The sequence below is a fragment of the Lampris incognitus genome, chromosome 18 (genome assembly GCF_029633865.1).
Source record: "Lampris incognitus isolate fLamInc1 chromosome 18, fLamInc1.hap2, whole genome shotgun sequence".
NCBI lineage: Eukaryota > Metazoa > Chordata > Actinopteri > Lampriformes > Lampridae > Lampris > Lampris incognitus.
The window spans coordinates 39210744-39234694 of NC_079228.1; the positions used below are offsets into that span (position 1 = coordinate 39210744).

The window sequence follows — 23951 nt, forward strand, 5'->3', positions numbered from 1 at the left end:
TGATGTGAAGCATTATCATATTAAAGCTGTCTAAGTGGTCCTATGGGTGGACTGGCCGCTCACAGCTGACAACCTGCTGCACATTCACCCTGGTGTACACGTTTAACCAGAGTAGCAGAATTAACTCCTTTATCTACAGGTTGTTTTTTTTCCCATCTGCTGCAAAGATTTGTCTGATGGCCGCCATCGATAACCCATCACTTTAAAATAAAAAGAGCCTGTGAGGGTTTAGCTTTATATGTTCATGTTTCAATACTTTGGCAATACTAAAGAGCTCTACAGGATTTTAATTTGGGCTCAAAAGCTGCTGAAGGCAGGAACGAAGATTATCAAAAAATATCCCTTTTTCAACCCATGATTTGAGAACACTTCTGAAAAGGGTAATGGGAGTACATACAATCTATACAAATAAATGTCGTAAATCTCTTCTGGAGTAAGCTGCTAAGAGCTGCGAAGGTACACTGCACCGCAACATCCACTACCATGTACGAGTAGACTGGAACGAAACCCACCCCCTGAAATTCGTGGCTGATTATAAAAAAAGTGCATTCTCCACATTTAGTCAAATTCAGTGTTTTAGTTGTTGTGTAAACCTTCACACAACTTTGCACTTTAAAAAGAAAAGTGTGTCAATTTCAACATTTTTTTTAAAAGATTTTTAACCTGTTTAAACTTTAGCCTGTTAAACTAAACACGGACCCTTTCCTCTTTCACCTTAAACACGTTAACAGAAAGGAGATTTTTAAAAGAAGGATGTGTGTGGGGAAAAAAAGTCACAGAGAATGAAAAATAAAAAATACAGACACTCCAAAGCAGGATTTTTTTGGGCGGGGGGGGGGTCGGGGGGGCTGCGAAAGCTGAGATGGACTCGTTGCAGAAACAGAAAACATGGCGGTTCAGATGCCATCGCCTGCGTTTCTATAGCTACACACCTCTATTTCTATTTGAAGTTTCTGTCCGTTTTGCTGTTTCCCCTTAGCGTGAAACAACCTCCCAGAATATGGACGCATGGTTTCTGATATCTCTGTGGCCCTCCCTTGAATTATAAACTCTCTTTTTTTCCCGAACTGATCTAAACTGGCGGCGGTTAGCCGACCTACAGACTCTCCTGCTGCGGAGGTGGGGCTGTCGTGTGGGCCTCGAACAGCGGGACCTTCTCCTTCACCGGTGAGGCCGGGGCCGTCGTCGCGGCACTGGGTCCGGCGGCGGCAGGAGGGGCCTCCACAGAGAAATGAGAGATGGGAGGCGGGTCCCCGCTGAAGCAGCGGGCGATCTCGTCGAACGTCTTGCCCCTGGTCTCTGGCACTTTGAAGAAGGTGAAGATTATGAAGATGAGCAGGAAGCCAGTGAAGATGAGGAAGACCCAGGGGCCGCACAGTTTCTGGAGGGGGAGAGAAGAGGAGAGATACAAGGAGGAGGAAAAAGAGGGAGAGTTGTAAGCTGTAGAAATTTGAGATCCAGAATGACACCAAATGAGAAGAGACACAAAACAAGAATAAAAAACAAAAACACAAGACGAGCTGAAAGGAAGCTAAAGAAGAAGAGGAGAATACCATGCATGAAACAGAGAGACGATTTGGACAAAAGGAAAGACAAGACAAGCAAACTGAACCAAAACCAAACCGGCGTGATTTCAGCTCCTTCACCTCTAGTTTGGGGAAGCTGATTCCAACCAGGAAGTTGGCCGTCCAGTTGGAACAGCCGGCCACGGCCATGGCCGCCGGCCGGGGCCCCTGAGAGAACAGCTCTGCCACAATGAACCAGGGGATCGGACCAGGGCCAATCTCAAACATCGCCACAAACATCATCACCGCACAAATGGCCACGTAGCTCATGACCGAATTCTCCTTCTGCTCAGGGAGACAGAGAGGGACAGACAGTCAGAGACAGTCAGAGAGAGAGAGCCAGACAGAGTCAGAGACAGTCAGAGAGAGACAGCCAGACAGAGTCAGAGACAGACAGACAGTCATAGAGAGAGAGACAGTCAGAGTCAGAGACAGAGAGAGCAAGAGAGACAGTCAGAGTCAGAGACAGAGAGAGCAAGAGACAGACAGTCAGAGAGAGAGAGCCAGACAGAGTCAGAGACAGAGAGAGCAAGAGAGACAGACAGTCAAAGAGAGAGAGCCAGACAGAGTCAGAGACAGACAGACAGTCAGAGAGAGAGAGATACAGTCAGAGTCAGAGACAGAGAGAGCAAGAGAGACAGACGGTCAGAGAGAGAGAGACAGTCAGAGTCAGAGACAGAGAGAGCAAGAGAGACAGACGGTCAGAGAGAGAGAGAGCCAGACAGAGTCAGAGACAGACAGACAGTCAGAGAGAGAGCCAGACAGAGTCAGAGACAGACAGACAGTCATAGAGAGAGAGCCAGACAGAGTCAGAGACAGAGAGAGCAAGAGAGACAGACAGTCAGAGAGAGAGAGCCAGACAGAGTCAGAGACAGACAGACAGTCAGAGACAGACAGACAGTCAGAGAGAGAGAGCCAGACAGAGTCAGAGACAGAGAGAGCAAGACAGACAGACAGTCAGACAGAGAGAGAGCATCAGTTCATAAATCATTTCATTGACAAACTTTTTTCTTCATTGCGCTGAAGGTTGGGAAGGTTGGGAAGGCTGTGAGCGTAAGAGCTATTGCACATTACGAACTGACTGAATAATTTCACAAATTCATGATTTAGTTAAGATTTCTTTGCGCTAGGACAGCGGGTCAAAATGAAGCGAAACACAACATTCATGACAATAACAATATTAAAGGCCAAGTCTTGAGCATAACCACACATTCTTTGTGGGGGGGGGGTTGTGTCCCCCAAAATACCAAGAAAATACCGACCTGTCCCCCCGATATACATTAGAAAATGTTAGATATGTCCTCCTTTTATGAACGCTGTCAACAGATCCGTTTCAGTATTTCCTATTTTCAATTTATTTCCGTTTGTTAAGAAGAAGGTGTGACCCCCCCCCCCCAATTGTATACTTGGTTGCGGTGATCTAGCTCACACAACTCGGTTGTCTGATTTAGCATGTAGTTTTAGCTGTTAGCTAATGTTAGGTAACGTTAGCCAACGTTGGCTAACATTGGCTAACGTTGGCTAAGATTGGCTAACGTTGGCTAACATTAGCTAACGTTAGCTAATGTTGGCTAACATTAGCTAATGTTGGCTAAAGCTCAGAATCAGATCCACTAACGTTAACCCACCCCACGTCTGTGCTGTGCTGGTAAACCGACAAGTGTATCATGTGGTCATTCAATGAGGGGGGCAAATGGAGGAAGTAACATTACTACCTAAAAACCGGAGAAAGCAGGACCCCGGCAGCCGGACGCACGACGTTTTTTCTCAAGACAGTGCTCCACTAGATAGACGCCTACATAGGTAGCGTTAGCTTAGCAGGTAAGGCAACAGCTAACCGTCACTACGGCACATTGTACACCGTTTTATTATTATTGTGATTATTATTACGCTTTGTAATGAGCGCTGCCTAGGCGGCCATTTTGGTGACGTAACACTTCCGTTGCGCGGGAGTTCCGGCGTTAGCGTGGCAACGGGCGGACGCTCGTGTGAACCGTCGTCACCACGCTTTGGAATCCTCCCATTTCCGGTGCGGAAGCCATGACCCGGATGAGCTCTACCGCTCGCTGTGTAGCTAGCTCAACACGACAGCATTAAAGCAAATACACATAGCAATACAAGCAGAGCTTGTGTCGAATTAAAATGATCATCGAGGTCGGCCATTGTTATTCTGGTAAAATAATGTAAACTGCTAATAAGACGCGTTAGCCCCCTAGCTGACGGGTCTGACCCTTTAGCCGAGCGGTTAGTGATGCCGCCTTGTGGTGCGGTACACCTGGTATCGAATCCCGCACCGGGCAACAAAATAACCGGTTACATTATCAAAATACAAGTCCTCAGGAGTATGTGCCAGTTTTCATGTATAAATATAGAATTGGGGGAAATGCACTTAAAAATATTCTGGTGGTGGGCTCTCATTTGGACCCCCCCCCCAATGCCTATACCATGTTTCGCCCTTAGGCAAAGTGTTTGCCTATTTCCACGTCTTCATACTGTCGTCAGCTTTAATGACAGGTCCTGCTCACCAACAGAAGGGAGATGGTCATCAGCACAGCACTGAAAGCCATCCCAACCAGTCCCAGCAGGTGTAGAGTCCTACGGCCCGCCTTCTCCACCAGGAAGAGCTGAAGGAAGGGGGTGGGGGGGTGGGAGGAGTGACAAGAGATTGGCATTGTTTAGAAATGACATAAAGACACACACACACACACACACACACACACACGCAGACAGACATTCATGTAGATGCACACACAGAAACACGTGTGTGTTTGCACACACAATGGCCTTTTCATCCAAACTGACTTGCACATGCATTAAATGCATTAAACACACACACACACACACACACACACACACACACACACACACACAATACTCACAGATACAATAGTAAAGACGGTGTTGACAAGTCCAGCTCCAATGGTGGGGTAAATGGGCTGCTTGACACCAGCTGATTTAAAAATACCAGTAGAATAGTAGAAGACCTGAAGGATGAGCGAGAGAGAGAGAGAGAGAGAGAGAGAGAGAGAGAGAGAGAGAGAGAGAGAGAGAGGATATGAGTGAAGGCTACATTTCACGGCCAGTGACACTAGTGAGAATAAGGGAAGCCATCATCAACATGTAATCAGAGCAATAACCATTATACATATGATGATGCATAATGTAAAACAAACGCCAGCAGGCTCAACCAAAGTACACATATATATTCACATTAACTTGCTACAAGAAACACTCAGCGGCGGGGAAATGCTCAACAAATAAGGGGCAAAGTAATCCAGTGAGTGTCTCATGCCATAAGCCATCATCCATATGTTCAAAATATTAATTAGCCATGAGGAATGATCTTGGCTGCCACTACAGGCCATACCGTCTGAAGGCTTTGAAGCGAAAACATAACAGCGGATATTGAGAACTAAGTCATGTGGTTCTGCGTACCAGCTTCACAGGAATATTGAAATATGCAGTTCTTATATGTTTATAATAAATCTATTCTTGACATCACTCATTAGTTGAGACACCGTGTGCGTGTGCGCATGCGTGCTCACAGCATTGATCCCAGACAGCTGCTGAGAGAGCTGCAGCATGACGGCGATGAGGAGCGGCTGGCGGTAGGTGGCGGAGCGGAACAGCTCAGGGATGGTGACCCTCTTCTCCTCCGCCATTTTGGCGCTCTCCTCCTTCATCTCCTGCATGTCTTTACTCACGTCCTCGCTGCCCCGCAGACGCACCAGGGCTGGGTGTGGAGAAAGGGGGGGAAAGGAAAGGGGACGAGGGAGGGAGACGTACGAAATGAGGCTGTGTAGCGGATCTGCCAAACCAAAGACTCGGGACAGGAAGTGTGTGTGAACGTTCTCATTCATCCGGGTCATGAGGACACGAAGGGTACTGCTCTCTCTGCCAGTTGTGCTTCCTAAGCGCTAACATACTGCAACGTGCATGGATCAGGAGACACGCTGGCCGCTGGCTGGCGGGTCAGACCCTTTAGCCTACTACAGTGGTTCTCCACCTTTCTGGGGTCCTGGACCCCCTGCGTATTTTTGATCTACCCTGAGGACCCCTCCACCTGATCTTGGGGGAGGGGGGTGGAAATTGGATAGAAACAGTAGAAACTGCATTTTAAATGGCATTATAGCATTTATTCACTCTTTGGGGCAAAAATAAGAGCTTTCAGTTGTAACTTAGATATAGTTAACAAAACAGGATTCTTATGCAGTAACTTTTAACAATGCAAACGGGAGCGAGATCTCTTATTAAAATACAACAAATTACACTTGTGAAACAGATGTAATTAGAGAAACAAGTCCTGTTACCCTTTATAGTTTAGGTAGATAAAGGTCTCAGTCACATTTGAGTAAAATAATCCTATTTCTATAAATGTCATAGGATCTTTTTTTTTTAAAGATATTTCATTTTCACGGACCCCTTGCAATTACACCACGGACCACTAGGGGTCCGCGGACCCCCGGTTGAGAAACACTGTAGCGGTTAGCGATGTCTCCTGCGGTGCGGGCGACGCGGGTTCGCTTCCCGGCCGCGGCACTTCCTGTGGTTGCGTCGTCCCCCGAATTCGCTACAATAGATTAAACCAGGCAGCCAAACTCCCTTTCAAGAGCCAGGAAAATGAGCCTTCCTGCTCCTTTAATGACTTCCAGTTGCAGCAGTCAAGTTGGCAACCGCTAGGGGCGCCCTGTAGCCTACTAGGTCTGTCATGACATCTGTGAGACCGGTCGCCTCCTCTTTACGTGTCTATGGACAAGCTTCTGCAAGTCACTTATACGTGTTCACTGACACGTATCTCACAGATGCCGCTAGGGGCGCCCTGTAGCCTACTAGGTCTGTCACACCTAGTAGGCTACAGGGCGCCCCTAGCGGCATCTGTGAGACCGGTCGCCTCCTCTTTACGTGTCTATGGACACGCTTCTGCGAGTCACTTACACGCGTTCATTGACACGTATCTCACAGATGCCGCTAGGGGCGCCCTGTAGCCTAATAGGTCTGTCGTGACCATGGTCATGACGCAATAGAATGTCAAAAATATTGAACAAAGATGGCGGAGCGATGCGAATGTTCTTAATATGTGAGTCGTAGCTAAATTGGCTATCTTCAAATTATTTTTTGACTCATATTAACGTTATATGCGAGTGGATACTATATTTAAATTGAATAAATGTGAGCTAAATAAACGAAGTGTCAATGCAATCTCAATGAATTAGTCCCCACAATTTTGCATGCGATTTACCGAAAAGCAATCGGAGTCTGGTAATGAGGAGTTTGTAATCCGGGAAAATGGCGCGCAAATCTCGCTATGGGGCAACAGCCAGTTCTATAAAAAGGATGTCTAAATTAACATTTTACTTAAATATGTATTAGATGTAACGTTACCTTGTGTGCTGGAGAAACTGTGGCGAATCCCGACCGATACAGCCCTGCCTAGACCTAGAAGACAGGATTGCGCCCCCCAGTGGCCAGAAGACGGGATTGCGGCCCCAGTGGCAACTAATACGTGTCCGTATACACGTATTTCGCTCTCGCAAAAACGTGTCCTCTGACACCTACGTATTGTGATGTAGTGTTGCAAGGCGACGTCACTAACCGCTCGGCTAAAGGGTCAGCAGACCCGTTAGCTAGGGGCTAACGTGTCTTATTAGTGGTTTACAGTCGTCACCCTCTCCGGAAGCGCGCCCTCGCGATTTGTTCTTCCCGGCTCCGAAGAGACTTCTGAGGATCTGCACACTTCCGGATCCCGCCGCTGCCACCAATGGTAACCGGTTATTTTCTTGCCTGGTGCGGGATTCGATACGGGGTGTACTGCACCACGAGGCGACATCACTAACCGCTCGGCTAAAGGGTCAGACCCGTTAGCTAGCTAGGGGCTAACGTGTCTTATTAGTAGTTTACAATAGAAGTAACGCGAATTCGCGCGACAGCAGCGACCACGCTCGGTGTGTTTACATTCTGAACTTCCGGTGGTGTTTCCTCTTTATGTGTAACTGCTCCGCATCAGTTGAGCACAGCGTTGGTTGTTGGTTCCTACCTCCCCTCACATTTAGCGGGCTTTCACCGGGGCGGAACTAATCTTCATGACACGTGTTACCGGGGGGATTGATTAATGTAAACACACAGAGAGAAGCGTGAAAAACGAGGTCGTATTTCGAGCGCAAATAAATATTAAGAGATTTATTATTTCATGATCGAATTGAAAAGAAGAAAGAATAAGATAGTTCACAAGCAAAAGAAGACCTGCTAGCCCCTCTGGTGTCATAGGCAGCCTACGAGGTATGTTCGTTGTTTACATTTGACAGTAATTTCGACTGTGTTAACTAGCTTAATAGCTAATGGTAGTGTAAACTGCTAATAAGAGCCGTTAGCCCCCTAGCTAACGGGTCTGACCCTTTAGCCGAGCGGTTAGTGACGTCGCCTTGTGGTGCAGTACACCTCGTATCGAACCCCGCACCGGACAAGAAAATAACCGGAGACACCCTGGACAAGCCGTATGTATTCATACTGTTTCATAATCTTTTTTGCACAACTTGCTCTCCGAAGCCATACGTGGCCCCTTTGGAGCCATCAGATGGAGGAACTGGATCAACTGAAACAGTGAGAGGTGTGGTCAGGTCCACGCAACACTCGTCCTCTCTGGTGCTGATGGCTTTGGTGAAGACTAGACCTTTTCTTTATTGTTCAGCAGAGGATGGGCTGTGAGAAGGCTTTTAGCATCGTTAGCAGCTGTCTGGCTTTGTGTTAGTTCCGTACCACTGGATTTCGAACTGGTGTACTTGGTCACATCTCCTTGTTGGGACATGTTTTCCACACTCCTGCCGCCTGTAGATATTCTGACTGATCCAGTAGTGCCTATGTTCATGTGGGCCTTGCAATAGTATGTTTTGCTTCAGTGATCCTTCTTTGACACCGTGTCGCCTCCGTGTCCTTCAGACCTCCGGGGGCTTCACGTGTTGTGCTGGGAGCCGCCATGACAGGTGTCTTATTCTGCACAGTACTGTCAGTCTAAAAGCTTCTAGCATCAGTGGCAACTGTCTGACTTTCTTTTTATTTCCATCTCATATCGAGTCCCGGGTGGCACGGTGGCGCAGCGGTTAGCACGGTCGCCTCACAACAAGAAGGTCCTGGGTTCGAGCCCCGGGGTAGCCCAATCTTTGGGGTTGTCCCGGGTCATCCTCTGTGCATGTTGTCCCCGTGTCTGCGTGGGTTTCCCCCCACAGTCCAAAGACATGTAGGTCAGGTGGATTGGGCCATACTAAATTGTCCCTAGGTGTGTGTGTGTGTGTTGGCCTAGCGGCCTGTCCAGGGTGTCTCCCCGCCTGCCGCCCAATGACTGCTGGGATAGGCTCCAGCATCCCCGATACCCTGAGAGCAGGATAAGCGGTTTGGAGAATGAATGAATATGTACTTATACATGAATTATACATATATGTATTATATGTATTATATTCATGTATATGTATTTCTATCATGGAAGTTGTCAACTCGCTTTGAATGTCTGGAGCGTAATTGAAACCATATCGTGTCATGCCAGTTATTAACCGATAAAGTTTTTTAAAAAGCTTCGTGTGAACTATAAAATATTTTTTTGTACATGAATTTTGCTGTTTCAGTTTAAAATGTGTAAATCTAAAGGGTTTTATATATATATATATATATTTATATATCTTTGGCATCATTTGATGATTTGTAGAGACAGTTTGCATTATCAACATTGTAAACATGTAAAATGTGTGTTTTCAATGTGGCGTGTGTGTGTGTGTGTGTGTGTGTGTGTGTGTGTGTGTGTGTGTGTGTGTGAAGGAGAATAAACGCCAAAACCTTCTGGAAGCTTCAAGGGCTCTTCTTCCCTCATACTCACCGCCACTTCTCTTTCTTTCTCTCCCTGTCATTGTTTTTCTTCCACACTCTTCTTCTTTTCCTTTTTCTTGGCATATGGCAATTGTAGTAGCAGTATTCGTGGTACTAGCACTGGTACTAGTAGTCATCATTATAACACTAGTAGTATTAATAATAGTAGTTGTCGTGAATGTAATATAAGTACGAGCTGTAGTACACCTTTTTCACCACAAAGAGCAGTAAGAGAAGTCACATCAAGCAATACTAGAAGTAGCAGTACTACTACTACTGGTGGTGACAATATTAGAATCAAGCTAACGGGCATAGTGGTAGTAGATGTAGAAGTTGCAGTAGTCGTTGTAGTTATAGCAGTAGTAGTCATGCTAGGATTAGTGACAGTAGTAGTGCTAACTGTAGCAGAAGCATCAAGTAATAGTAGTAGTAGTAGTAGTACTATTACTAGCAGTATCAGTTGTACTGATGGTAACTACTGCAGAGTCAGAGTTATGGAGAATAGCGGTAGCCGTGCTAGCAGCAGTAGCAGTGCTAGGACTGGTAGCAGTACGTGGTGGCAGTAGTAGTTACAGTAGTTGTATCAGGAGTGTGAGTAGCAGTTCTAGTTTCAGTGTCAGTAGTAGCAGCACTACCTTTGCGTGCCTGCTCTTCCTGGTTGAGGTTGATGAGCAGGAAGCGGGGGCTCTCGGGGCAGAAGGGCAGCAGGATGCACTGCAGCACAGCGGGGGCCACAGTCAGAGACAGCAGCAGGGGCCACAGCTTTTCTGAGCCCAGCAGATACTCCAGACCAAAGATCTGAATAAAGAGTCAAGAGAAGAGGGTGACACTAAAGCCAGAAGCACATTAGCAAGTCTTTTCAAGTCCTAATCGACTGGGAAAACGCTGCGTCACACATTTAACAACTGGCTTTTGTAGTTTACAATGGAAGACGAGCACACTGGTTCTGGCTGCTGTCATAGAGACACAAACTCTTGCTGACGAGTAACAGAACAGCAGCAGAATTAATCCACCCAAGCTGCTTATCCCAATCGAGGTCACGGGATGCTGGAGCCTATCCCAGCAGTCATTGGGCAGCAGGCGGGGAGACCCCTGGACAGGCCGCCAGGCCATTTCAGGGCTGACACATTCAGACCTAGGGACAATTTAGTACGGCCGATTCACCTGGCCTACATGTCTTTGGACTGTGGGAGGAAACCGGAGCACCCGGAGGAAACCCACGTAGACACGGGGAGAACATGCAAACTCCATACAGAGGACGACCCGGGATGACCCCCAAGGTTGGACTACCCCGGGGTTCGAACCCAAGACCTTCTTGCTGGGAGGTGACCATACTAACCACTGCACCGCCGTGCTTCCAGCAGTGTTGATATCAACATTAATATTAGCATACGTATTATTATTGTTATTATCAATAGTAGTAGCAGATGTGATGTCTACAAGACATAAGTTGTATTTTTGTAATGATTTACTATGCCTTCGTATTGAATTGCATTGTTTGTTTAAAATGTTCGATAAAGTTAGTTCAAACAGGCCACTTCCTGTTAGTCGGTGCTTCACTTCCTGTTAGTCAGAGATGCCGGAAATGCAGGGAAAGCTACACTTATTGTTCAGCATGTGGATCCATTCGCATCTACACTCAAGGACGGATGAGTCAGTGTCGTAAGTTGTTGTATTTCATCATTTACATGTTAAAGCTCGTATATTAAGGGTTATTTGATGAAGAATGTAACAATAAGTTAAGATTATAAAACGTTGTATTTACAAGTATGTGCACGCTAGCTCATGCCTTTGCTAGGCTAATTCAGTACAGTTCGGAGTTGGTAAAAAAACAACACAAGACTTCGTTTGCTTTTCTGTATTTTTATTATCCTGCAGTTTTCACTCCACGTCATTGTGACGGAGTTACCAGTAGACGTTTCTTCAACTACTACGACGACTCTTTTCTTCATCTTGAGTAGAGTTTAGCTTCGTGTTTAGTCTGCGCTTCTCACGCCCTTACGAGAACACTAAAGCAGTACTAGTGGTGCTAGTAACAGCATGACTCTTGATCCAGGTCTTTTTATAGATCCTTACCACCCTGTACAGTAAGGATGACCACCACCACTACCACACCCAGCTGGTGTAACATTAGTATTAGCATAGGTATTAGTAGTAGTAGTAGTAGTAGTAGTAGTAACAGTATTACTCTTGTTTCGGGTTTTTTACTGACCTGTGCGATGAGGATGCCCAGCACCACACCCAGCTGGTGCAGGGTGCCAAAGGCTCCACGGAGCGGGGTGGGAGACACCTCGCCCACGTACATGGGCGTCAGGCCGGTGAAGAGGCCGCAGAACAGACCGATGACCAGACGCCCAGCGATCACCATCTCATATGAGGAGCAGATTGTGGAGAAGCCCATAAGGAGGCCACCAATCACAGCCAGGATGTTCACCAGGAACATGGAGCGACGTCTAAGGAGAAAGAGAGAGGACTGAATCAAAGAGTTTGATTGGTTCATTAGATAACAGGCAACCAATCACAGAAGAGTAAGAACAGGAGATTGAGGATCAGTCCAAACAGATTAATGTTAAAATGGTCTCTGGTGGCACTTGGCACGAAGCTGTTTACATGAATTACACAATAAAATAACCTTCTCATTTTAGGAATTTGTCTTCGTCAGACTAAGGTCAGGATGAGCTAGCGATGGGACAGAAGAGACCTTGGCTGCAGTAAATAAAGGAAAGGGGGAAAAGACCAGCATCGGATCCTTAGCCATAAATGAGCTACGTCTGAAGAGGAGGGAGAATGAGGAAGAAGAGGTGGAGGAAATTCATGACATATTGATTTATTGACTAACTGGAATGTTGTGCAACACCTGACAGGAGGAGATTGATGGTAGGGTGAGACATATTGACTAACCAACTAAGTGATTAATCAAACACACACACACACACACACACACACACACACACAAACTCATACAAACACGCACACATACACACACACACTCATACAAACACGCACACCAACACACACACACTCAAGATATTCTGCTGTAATATATAGTATGTGGGGGTATTTAAGATCTCAGTATGAGGTGACAGAAGACATGGGGGATGGAGGAGACAGGAGAGCATGTGAGAGGTTTGTAGGGGGGAAAAAAACCATTAGAAATTGATCAATTTATTGATTAACTGAGAAAGGAAGCTTATTTTGTTAAAACTGATTGAACCTCAGTGTGAAGCATGTGAAGGTTAGATTCTTTCCAGGCTATGTAGTTCAGTGATTGATCCGTATTCACTTCTAGGAAGGAATTGTAATTTTAAAAAAATCAATTGTCATTACCACATGAAAGCATTCATCTATTTCTGTGTTAGGGGTGCATGTGTGGACTTCTCTCGCGGAGGAAATAAAATGTTCAAATACTATTCAATTTTAAAAAATATGTAAGAAGAAAAACAATTGAACAATACAAGTTGGGTGGGTAACGTCTCGATGTAGCTGTTTTACACTTACCCTGTATTGTGACACTAGTTTGTTATAGTCTTGCATGATTTTTCTAGAAAATGTTTGTAAGAAAAAATCATTGCATTGGCAGGCCATCTACGTTTATGCTTCTTATTTTGTTTCACAAAAGGGGCAGAGAAAAGGGTTTTTTTTCCGTCTTCCTGATCCTTTTTGGCCATAGAATGGCTGAGCTTGAGAACTACTCACAAAGATGGAATCTGCGACTACGGAGCAGCTGAATCTAAGGACCAAAATGTCCGCAGAGAGGTGATACAGATCTGCAGACCGTCCTCGCTGAGCACAAGGCCAAGTTCCCTGATGCCACTGGTACAGGGCATTGCCTCGGCCAACCGAAAAAAGATGATTCCAAGCCTCGAGGGATTATTCTCCAATTCTCCTCACATATCTACTGGGATGCAGTTTGGAAAACAGCAAAAAAATGTCCACTTTCCTCCATAACAAAAACCAGTGCCTTGCTGAAGACTTATCCCAGTCCATCAGAGAGAGAAGGATGCGGCTCTGGCCACTGGTGGAGAAGGCATGCGAACAAGGAAAGACAGCATATTTCATCGGTGGATGAGCCTTTGCTAACGGGACTGAACTGGCTCCTGCTACCTGAGGTTTGACCAGTAGCGTACCGAGGTTCTAGTCAGGGCCTTCAGTAAACATTTGGATTTGGGGACTTTTTCTGTAAAGCCGTTAAGACGATTTACACCAATGGTAATAGCCCCATCAGACTGAAAAGTGGTACATCCCTGAGGTTGGATTTAAACATGGCATCCAACAGGGTTGTCCAGCCTCCCCATATTTATTCATGCTTTGTACACAGCTTCTTACCAATCATATTGAAAATAGCACATTAAAAGGGATAGCCATTGCAGACAGAGATATTATAATTAGTCAACTCGCTGATGACACCACCTTATTTCTACAGAACGCTCAATAGCATCGTTCTCTGCAGCATCTCGACTTTTGAGTTTGAACAAGTGTTGAGTTTTTTTCTCTTGCAGAACTTAACATACCCTGTATCTCTAACATACCAATTAAAGAACAGGTTACTAATTTGGGGATTACCCTCACGAAAAGGGAAGAATCAAAATGTTCTGGAAACTTTGGCGTGATTATTGATTAAATGAGAGAAACGTTTGTCCAGTGTTTGCAGAGGTTTGAGTGCTGCTGACGTGTCACGGTGCATTGCTGATAACACTGACTCAGACTTTTCTCTTTATTGGCAACATGTACTGTTTGGTTTCTACAATAATATTAGTAATAAATAATTATATATAATCAATCAATCAAAATTTGTTGATTATTTTTGGCAAAGTATCGTATTCATAAATCAAAAGTTTACCATTCTAAACCTTTATTTGTAGTTTTTGAAAATGAAACCAAACAGCACATTAAAAACTATCTTAACTCTAAAAATGAGAAAGCTGCAGAAACGGTTTATCTGTGTTCTTTGTTTTCACTTACTTAGCACAAAAAGTAAGGAAATTTGTGTTTGGTAGATTATTTCTTTGTTGTAACAATGCTTCTTGGCAATAAATCTTATACCGTTGGAAAGCCTGTTTATTTGCCTTTTAAATGGCGCCACATGTGTAAGGAACATGCATTTGTGGGATGAGCAGCAGAGCTGAGTATGTGGGTTGTGCCCATGAAAAATTTGCCAAATCTTCTCTGCCAATGCCAAACAGCTTAGTTTGCTGCTGCTATTGACTCTTGTTTTGAGCTTCTGGTACCCCAGGTGCTGACCATCAGCTGCCCGATATAAGATTTACTGCCAAGAAGCATCGTTACAACAAAGAGATAATCTACCAAACACACATTTCCTTACTTTTTGTGCTAAGTTTATATATATATATATAGTATGTATATAGTATATATAAACTGCAGGATTACAGGCCAGGTGCGAGGCCCTGTGCACACTTGACTGCACACTTGACGGCACACTTGACGGCACACTTGACTGCACAGCCCATGTGACGGCTCTGATGGTGACTCCTACATGCACCAACGGGAATCCAGATGGGGGGAAATAGACCTTTTCATCTGGTGTTGTTGATGTCAACAGTCAACACGGACCCATCTGGACGCTGCAAGGCCAATAACAGAACCGCAGAGGGATTGTGTTGCTTGCTGTTTGTTGACAGATAGTGTATTTGTTAAGACTGTAAATGTATTATTATTCGCTTTATATAATGTCCCCATGGTTACTCAGCGGAAATACAGTAAAGTCAGGTCAGTCGTGTTCATTTCAGTTGCTGTGGCCTCATGCGAGACATTTCTGTCAGCCGACCACAAACAGATCCAGCCTAACCTCAGCAACCAAAGAAGGGAGCTGGGTTGGAGGTGGACAGGGGCGAGAGAGAAGTCAAGCGAGGCCAAATCTCCGAGACGAGCAGAAATAAGGAATGTATAAACAGAAGAACGGAGAGCTCATGGGGACGTTTGAGCGCGGGGGTCAAGTAAGCCGCGCTCCAAAAACTCCATTAAAGCTCCATCGTGGAGCAACGACTTGAGACGGTTCCGCTGAAGTGAACTCGGAGACACAGAGACATCACGGCGGCATGGCGAGGACGTCCTGTCTCAACTCTTATAAGTTAAAAGTGTTCTTATAAGTTAAATGTAATGAGAACAAATGATGACAACGAAAAAGTGTCGTTTTTATCTAACAGTGTGTGTCCTGTGGAGGTGTTGGTGAGGTGTGAGGGGGTTAGGGTTAGGGTTAGGGTTAGGGTTAGCCAGCTGAAACAAACATCAGCCCAGCTGAACCTGCGTTCACATCTGCTTCAAACTCAACACTGCCTGCCTTCTTCTTCCTCACTTGGCTGCTATGATGAAGATGGAACACACCAGGCACCCTGTCATTTTTCCTGGCCGGGTCCTACCAGACACCAACGCTTACAGTAAGCAATTAAGAATGTCTTCATTCGATGTTTGCAGATTAGTTGTTAGATTCCTGGCACATTACTGAAATATGCCATCGATGAATCTTGAGGGATGCACCGTTACCGTGGACATTTGCTCCGCCATCGGGTATCAAACCCGCATCTGCCCCGTTAAGAGTGACGAGGAAGATGCTTCTGAGCATTCACAAGACGTGTTCCTGAAGCCAGAAGAGCTTCGCTGGAAAGCATCTAGATATCTCTCACCAACTAAGATGGAGGAAACCCCACAGTTGCTGTCTTGAGTCAATACTTACAGAACAGATCGAAAGACACTGAACTTGAAGGAACATCTCATGCCCCTTCCGAGGCCCCCTGCTAAAAAAATAAAGAGCCGAAGAACCCTGATGGTTTCCAACAGAGGAGCCCATCAACACGATCAGGCTTTGGTGTGTTTGGACACTGATCTACTAACTGATCTACTGATTGTATGGGTGGTGAACAGTAATAATAATAATAATAATAATAATATTTATACAGCACTTTTCTAGACACCCAAAGTGCTTTCCATTGAAGGGGGTAACTCACTCCAACCACCACCAATGTGTACCATGGCATCTTTAACGACCACAGTGAGTCAGGACCTCGGTTTAACGCAGGGGGTGTCAAACTCCAGGCCTCGAGGGCCGCAGTGTCTGCAGGTATTCGTTGCAACCGTGCACTACACCACCTGATTTAACTAATTAGCTCACCTCCTGGATCAAGGAGGGAAAGGAACTAGTTTAATCAGGTGGTGTAGTGCATGGTTGCAACAAATACCTGGAGACACTGCGGCCCTCGAGGCCTGGAGTTTGACACCCCCGGTTTAACGTCTCCTACAGCACAGTGTCCACGTCACTGCACTGGGGCTTTTGGATTATTTTTTTTTATTAGGACCAGGGGGAAGACTGCCCCCTACTGGCCCACCAACACCACTTCCGGCAGCAACTTATTTTCCCAGGAGGTCTCCCATCCAAGTACTAGCCAAGCCCCTACCTGCTTAGCTTCCGTCGTTTGGCAGAGCCAGGGTCCATGCTGGTATGGCTGCCGGCAGTAACAGAACAAAGTCCTCAACATTGAGTTTAAACTATCTACTACTACTACTACTTTCGGCTGCTCCCGTTAGGGGTCGCCACAGCGGATCATCCATTTCCATCTCTTCCTGTCCTCTGCATCTTCCTCTGTCACACCAGCCACCTGCATGTCCTCCCTCACCACCTCCATAAACCTCCTCTTTGGCCTTCCTCTTCCCCTCTTCCCTGGCAGCTCCATATTCAGCATCCTTCTCCCAGTATACCCAGCATCTCTCCTCCACACATGTCCAAACCATCTCCATCTTGCCTCTCTCGTTTTGTCTCCAAACCGTCCAACCTGAGCGGTCCCTCTAATATAATCATTCCTAATCCTGTCCTTCTTCGTTACTCCCAGTGAAAATCTTAGCATCATTGAGTTTAAACTATGAAAACCTGTTTTCCTTATGACAAAATGAAAGTGCACATCACTGCTCCAGCGCTGACGAGGATAACTAAACAAACCTGCACAATGGAGCTAGCATGCTAATCGCTGTTAGAGGGTCTGGGTCACGGGTTGGCCACATGCCGCTGCTTGCTGGTTTCAAATTACAACATAGCCTTGGGGTCATTAGCATAATGACCATACGGAGGCGCTCCCAGACGTTGAGAGATGGCAGCGCCTCCGTAAGGCCATCCATCCCCCTGCAGCGGTGCCGATGACACCTGTGGGTGGTATTAGAAGGTAGTAACTGTTGTGAAATGGTGCCGGCGTGACGAGGCCTGCCCCGTGCCTTACCGTCCGAACCGGTTGGCCATGACGCCGACGCTAAAGGAGCCCACCATCCCGCCCACACTGAAGATGGCCACGGCGAAGCTCCACACGACGGTGCACACGTCCGCGTCGATGGGCTCGCCGTAACGCTCCATCCAGGTGTCGTTGAAGAAAGAGCGCAGTTTCTGGACGGACGGATGGATGAGAGGACAGGTGTGTCATCCAGCCAACAGGCGGATGGTTGGGTGAATTAATGGATGAAACGAAGAAGAAGAAGATGATGATGAAGAAGAGGAGAAGGAAGAAGAAGAAGAAGAAGTTTCATTGTTTATTTAAACGAAGAGTAATGGAATGAGGTAGGCAGGGGTCCGTCTCGGGGCGGGCTCCGTCATGCTGTTATTCTGTTGTGTTGTTGTGTTGTTGTGTCGTTCTTCACACAACATGTGTGACTGGGACACCAACCTCCTCAGGAGCGTTGATCACTCCCGTGTTGTAACCGAACTGCAGCGAGCCGATCACCGCCGTGGACAAGGAGAACAGGAGGTAGCCTGTCACCTGCTTATCCTGGAACACACACACACAGACACACACACACACAGACACACAGACAGAGAGAGACAGACCAACAGAGACAGAGAGAGACAGACAGAAACAGGGAGAGACAGAGAGAAAGACAGACAGAGAAAAAGAGAGAGCGACAGACAGAGACATAGAGAGAGAGAGAGAGAGACAGACAGACCGACAGAAAGAGAGAGACAGAGAGAAAGACAGACAGAGAAAAAGAGAGAGCGACAGACAGAGACATAGAGAGAGAGAGACAGACAGACCGACAGAAAGAGAGAGACAGAGAGAAAGACAGACAGAGAAAAAGAGAGAGCGACAGACAGAGACATAGAGAGAGAGAGACAGACACACACACAGACAGACAGAGACAGAGAGAGACAGACAGACAGAAAGAGAGAGACAGAGAAAGACAGACAGAGAGAAAGAGAGAGCGACAGACAGAGACAGAGAGAGAGAGAGAGAGAGAGAGAGAGACACACACACAGAGAGAGAAAGAGAGATAGACAGAGAGAAAGAGAGACAGGCACACAGAGAGAGAGAGACAGACAGAGAGAAAGAGAGACAGAGAGAGAGAAAGAGAGATAGACAGAGAGAAAGAGAGACAGGCACACAGAGAGAGAGAGACAGACAGAGAGAAAGAGAGACAGAAAGAGAGATAGAGAAAAAGAGAGAGCGACAGACAGAGACATAGAGAGAGAGAGACAGACACACACACAGACAGACAGACAGACAGAGAGAGACAGACAGACAGAAAGAGAGAGACAGAGAAAGACAGACAGAGAGAAAGAGAGAGAGACAGAGAGAGAGAGAGAGACACACAGAGAGAGAAAGAGAGATAGACAGAGAGAAAGAGAGACAGACAGAGAGAAAGAGAGAAAGAGGGACAGACAGACAGAGAGAGAGAGACACAGAGAGACAGACAGACAGAGAGAAAGAGAGACAGACAGAGAGAAAGAGAGACAGAGAGAGAGACGGAGAGAAAGACACAGAGAGAGAAAGAGAGAGAGAGAGACAGACAGGGACACACAGAGAGAGAAAGAGAGAAAGACACAGAGAGAGAAAGAGAGAGAGAGACAGAGAGAGAGACACAGAGAGAGAAAGAGAGAGAGAGACAGACAGAGACATTGAGACTTTGTTAAAGTTCATAATGAGAATAATGAGATGTTGGACCTGAGCAGACAGTAATACATGGAGATACACATCACTCATCATGTCCAAACAAGACAACCCAACATGTGTCACCACAACCCAACCACAGACACACAACAGGCTGGACTCCTCATGTTGCTGACACAGCGTGTGGTGTGCAGCGCTGGAATACTTACTGCCTGCACTCTAACAGGACTGTAGGTCACATGACCCCTACCAAACACCACCCACCACTGTAGGTCACATGACCCCTACCAAACACCACCCACCACTGTAGGTCACATGACCCCTACCAAACACCACCCACCACTGTAGGTCACATGACCCCTACCAAACACCACCCACCACTGTAGGTCACATGACCCCTACCAAACACCACCCACCACTGTAGGTCACATGACCCCTACCAAACATCACCCACCACTGTACATCACATGACCCCTGCCAAACACCACCCACCACTGTACATCACATGACCCCTACCAAACACCACCCACCACTGTACGTCACATGACCCCTGCCGAAACACCACCCACCACTGTACGTCACATGACCCCTGCCAAAACACCACCCACCACTGTACGTCACATGACCCCTACCAAACACCACCCACCACTGTAGGTCACATGACCCCTACCAAACACCACCCACCACTGTACATCACATGACCCCTGCCAAACACCACCCACCACTGTACGTCACATGACCCCTGCCAAACACCACCCACCACTGTACATCACATGACCCCTACCAAACACCACCCACCACTGTACGTCACATGACCCCTGCCGAAACACCACCCACCACTGTACGTCACATGACCCCTGCCAAAACACCACCCACCACTGTACGTCACATGACCCCTGCCAAAACACCACCCACCACTGTACATCACATGACCCCTGCCAGAACACCACCCACCACTGTACATCACATGACCCCTGCCGAAACACCACCCACCACTGTACGTCACATGACCCCTGCCAAACACCACCCACCACTGTACGTCACATGACCCCTGCCAAACACCACCCACCACTGTACGTCACATGACCCCTGCCAAAACACCACCCACCACTGTACATCACATGACCCCTGCCAAACACCACCCACCACTGTACGTCACATGACCCCTGCCAAAATACCACCCACCACTGTACATCACATGACCCCTACCAAACACCACCCACCACTGTAGGTCACATGACCCCTACCAAACACCACCCACCACTGTACATCACATGACCCCTGCCAAACACCACCCACCACTGTACATCACATGACCCCTACCAAACACCACCCACCACTGTACATCACATGACCCCTGCCAAAATACCACCCACCACTGTACGTCACATGACCCCTGCCAAAACACCACCCACCACTGTACGTCACATGACCCCTGCCAAAACAACACCCACCACTGTACATCACATGACCCCTGCCGAAACACCACCCAGCAAAGGAAAACAATTCATTGTAAGGCAATGCAGGACTGAACTCCACTGAACCAGAATCCCACGCCATCCAGTCTCTACCCAGTCTCTACCCAGTCTCCACCCAGTCTCTATCCAGTCTCCACCCAGTCTCTACCCAGTCTCCACTCAATCTCTACTCCCTCTCTACCCAGTCTCTACCCAGTCTCTACCCAGTCTCCACTCAATCTCTACTCCCTCTCTACCCAGTCTCTACCCAGTCTCTACCCAGTCTTCACCCAGTCTCTGTCCAGTCTCCACCCAGTCTCTACCCAGTCTCCACCCAGTCTCTACCCAGTCTCCACTCAATCTCTACTCCCTCTCTACCCAGTCTCTACCCAGTCTCCACCCAGTCTCTATCCAGTCTCCACCCAGTCTCTACCCAGTCTCCACTCAATCTCTACTCCCTCTCTACCCAGTCTCTACCCAGTCTCCGCCCAGTCTCCACTCAATCTCTACTCCCTCTCTACCCAGTCTCCACCCAGTCCCTACCCAGTCTCCACTCAATCTCTACTCCCTCTCTACCCAGTCTCCATCCAGTCTCCACCCAGTCTCCACTTAGCGTCAGCGTGTGGTCATCAAGTGGTTGTAACAACATTTATTTCTGAGAAACAGACGTGAAGTACATGAACGCACAGAAGACATTCAATACTCCAACCACCCGCCTGCCCTGCTCAATGAGCCAGGCACCATCATGCCATCGACTCAGCTCCAAAATGACATCAGCGCGAAATGAAAGGAGAGTCGGAGTCATTAGGAGGGTGGAGCATGATGCAGATACAAGATGCAGACTTCCTTCACTGCTCCCTTGTGAGGAAACCTCATTAGTGATCAGACAACAGCACTTCCTTTTCTTTTCTAGACTTCTAAACCTCCGGTTCTGCAGAAATCACGACCACAGCTGGATCCGGACTACGCCTCCACCTCATACTGGACCAGCAGGAACCTTGGAGGTCCAGGAGTAAGCACTCCCTGGTTTTAACGGAAAGCCACACATGGACCCCTGCAACACAGCCATCCATTACTGCAGCGCTGGAAAACTAGCATGAAGCCACGAAGGAGTCTGCTTATGTTCCTTTGAGCAAAGACTTCCCGCCGAAATCAGTCATCAGATGTCACCTGTCAGGTCTCAAAGCTTATACACCGTATTACAGAACATTTAGCAACACTGCTTTTATTGGCAAACGACAAATGTTGTGTTTTAAAACCCATAGCCGTCCTCAGTCATCTCCAGCACCCTGGGGGCGTGGCCTGGCCCTCATTAATATTCATCAGCTGACCTTTCAGTGACACGTACCAGCTAGGTTTGGCGGTAAGGGTGGGCGGGGTTTTTGTATTTTTGACAGTTTGATCTGATTGGCTGTATGTAAATTAGTGTGATGACGTCACCAGTATCCGGGGGGAAAATGTGAGCGGCTGAACTAAGAGCGCCTTCAGAAAGAGACAAATAGGAAAAAAATAAATCCTGTTTTCTATACTGGTGTTGTTTCAGTAGAAAGACAGCAGGAAAGAAAGGCTGAAACAGCATTCTAGTCCAAAAATGGAGGTGTGTGTCTCTTTCCCTTCACACGTCTTGTTGTCAGGGTAATTGATTAATGGTAATTGCCCCAGTTGATATTGATGGGTGACCTTTGACCCAGCTGCTACCCGTCTTGTCGCCTGGTGTGTGACGTGTCTCTGGAGAGTCCTTTGGAAAGCAGTGTAGCTCAAATGTATGATTCACTAGTCCTTTTTGTGTACATTTGTACCTTTTAATTGTGCGTTGTGGTATAAAGTATTCCTGATATCTGGGCTGTAGCGTTGTGACAGCATCTCTTACCTTGTATATAGTGTATATGGTATGTGTTGTATATGGTATGTGTTGCATATGGTATATGTTGTATATGGTATATGTTGTATATGGTATATGTTGCACATGGTATGTGTTGCACATGGTATATGTTGTATATGGTATGTGTTGTATATGGTATGTGTTGTATAATGGTATGTGTTGTATATGGTATATGTTGCACATGGTATGTGTTGCACATGGTATATGTTGTATATGGTATGTGTTGTATATGGTATGTGTTGTATATGGTATATGTTGTATATGGTATGTGTTGTATATGGTATGTGTTGTATAATGGTATGTGTTGTATATGGTATGTGTTGTATATGGTATGTGTTGTATAATGGTATGTGTTGTATATGGTATGTGTTGTATATGGTATGTGTTGTATATGGTATGTGTTGTATAATTGTATGTGTTGTATATGGTATGTGTTGTATATGGTATGTGTTGTATATGGTATGTGTTGTATAATGGTATGTGTTGTATATGGTATGTGTTGTATAATGGTATGTGTTGTATAATGGTATGTGTTGTATATGGTATATGTTGTATATGGTATATGTTGTATGTGGTATATGGTATATGTTGCATATGGTATATGTTGTATAATGGTATGTGTTGTATATGGTATGTGTTGTATGTGGTATATGTTGTATATGGTATGTGTTGTATATGGTATGTGTTGTATAATGGTATGTGTTGTTTATGGTATGTGTTGTATATGCTGTATGTGGTATATGGTATATATGGTATCTGTTGTATATGGTATGTGTTGTATATGGTATCTGTTGTATAATGGTATGTGTTGTATATGGTATGTGTTGTATATGGTATATACTATATCTCCTTGTGTACATGTTGTGCATGTCTTCATATTTCAGTGAAAAGGTGTCGGTGAGTGAAAGGTCGCTCCATAGGCCCGTGCTGCTCAGGTCAGACTACACAAACCAGGCCACGGTCTTCTGGTTTCTGCTGAAGCCGCTAACACAGGACACTGCGGAGCAGGACGACACGGTGCTGACCAGGCTGGGTGTGCTGTTGCAGGTCACCCGAGACTCTGTTCTGGACGGGCCCGGACTCAGGGGGTCCGGTGTCCTTGGCCCACCTCGGTCAAACAGGAATGTGCAGTTTGATTTGGTTATACGAGCTGCTGTACAGGAACGCAGCGGGCTAATCGACGTTTAATCCTGTGACCATTGGGGGGGGGGAGGGGCATGCCGTGGGATTATCAATCTGATCTACCTGCTGGCTATACGCGTCATTTCCCCACAGGGTTCAATAAAGTATCTCAAAATTTTAAAAAATAAAATTAATA

General features: G+C 46.4%; 1 protein-coding gene across 1 annotated transcript in view; it reads right to left on the bottom strand.

Moving 5' to 3' along the window:
• Window positions 1-1096: 1096 nt before the first annotated feature.
• slc2a3a (solute carrier family 2 member 3a) overlaps window positions 1097-23951 on the bottom strand; it is a 30147-nt gene continuing 7292 nt past the window's right edge. The window contains exons 3-11 of the mRNA XM_056298062.1: window positions 18077-18178; window positions 17639-17799; window positions 11629-11869; window positions 10052-10214; window positions 5111-5298; window positions 4445-4549; window positions 4091-4189; window positions 1647-1850; window positions 1097-1381 (exon numbers count right to left, since the gene is read on the bottom strand). Of these exons, the coding sequence (XP_056154037.1) occupies window positions 1097-1381; window positions 1647-1850; window positions 4091-4189; window positions 4445-4549; window positions 5111-5298; window positions 10052-10214; window positions 11629-11869; window positions 17639-17799; window positions 18077-18178 (1548 nt within the window). The remainder of the gene's footprint in view (window positions 1382-1646; window positions 1851-4090; window positions 4190-4444; window positions 4550-5110; window positions 5299-10051; window positions 10215-11628; window positions 11870-17638; window positions 17800-18076; window positions 18179-23951) is intronic.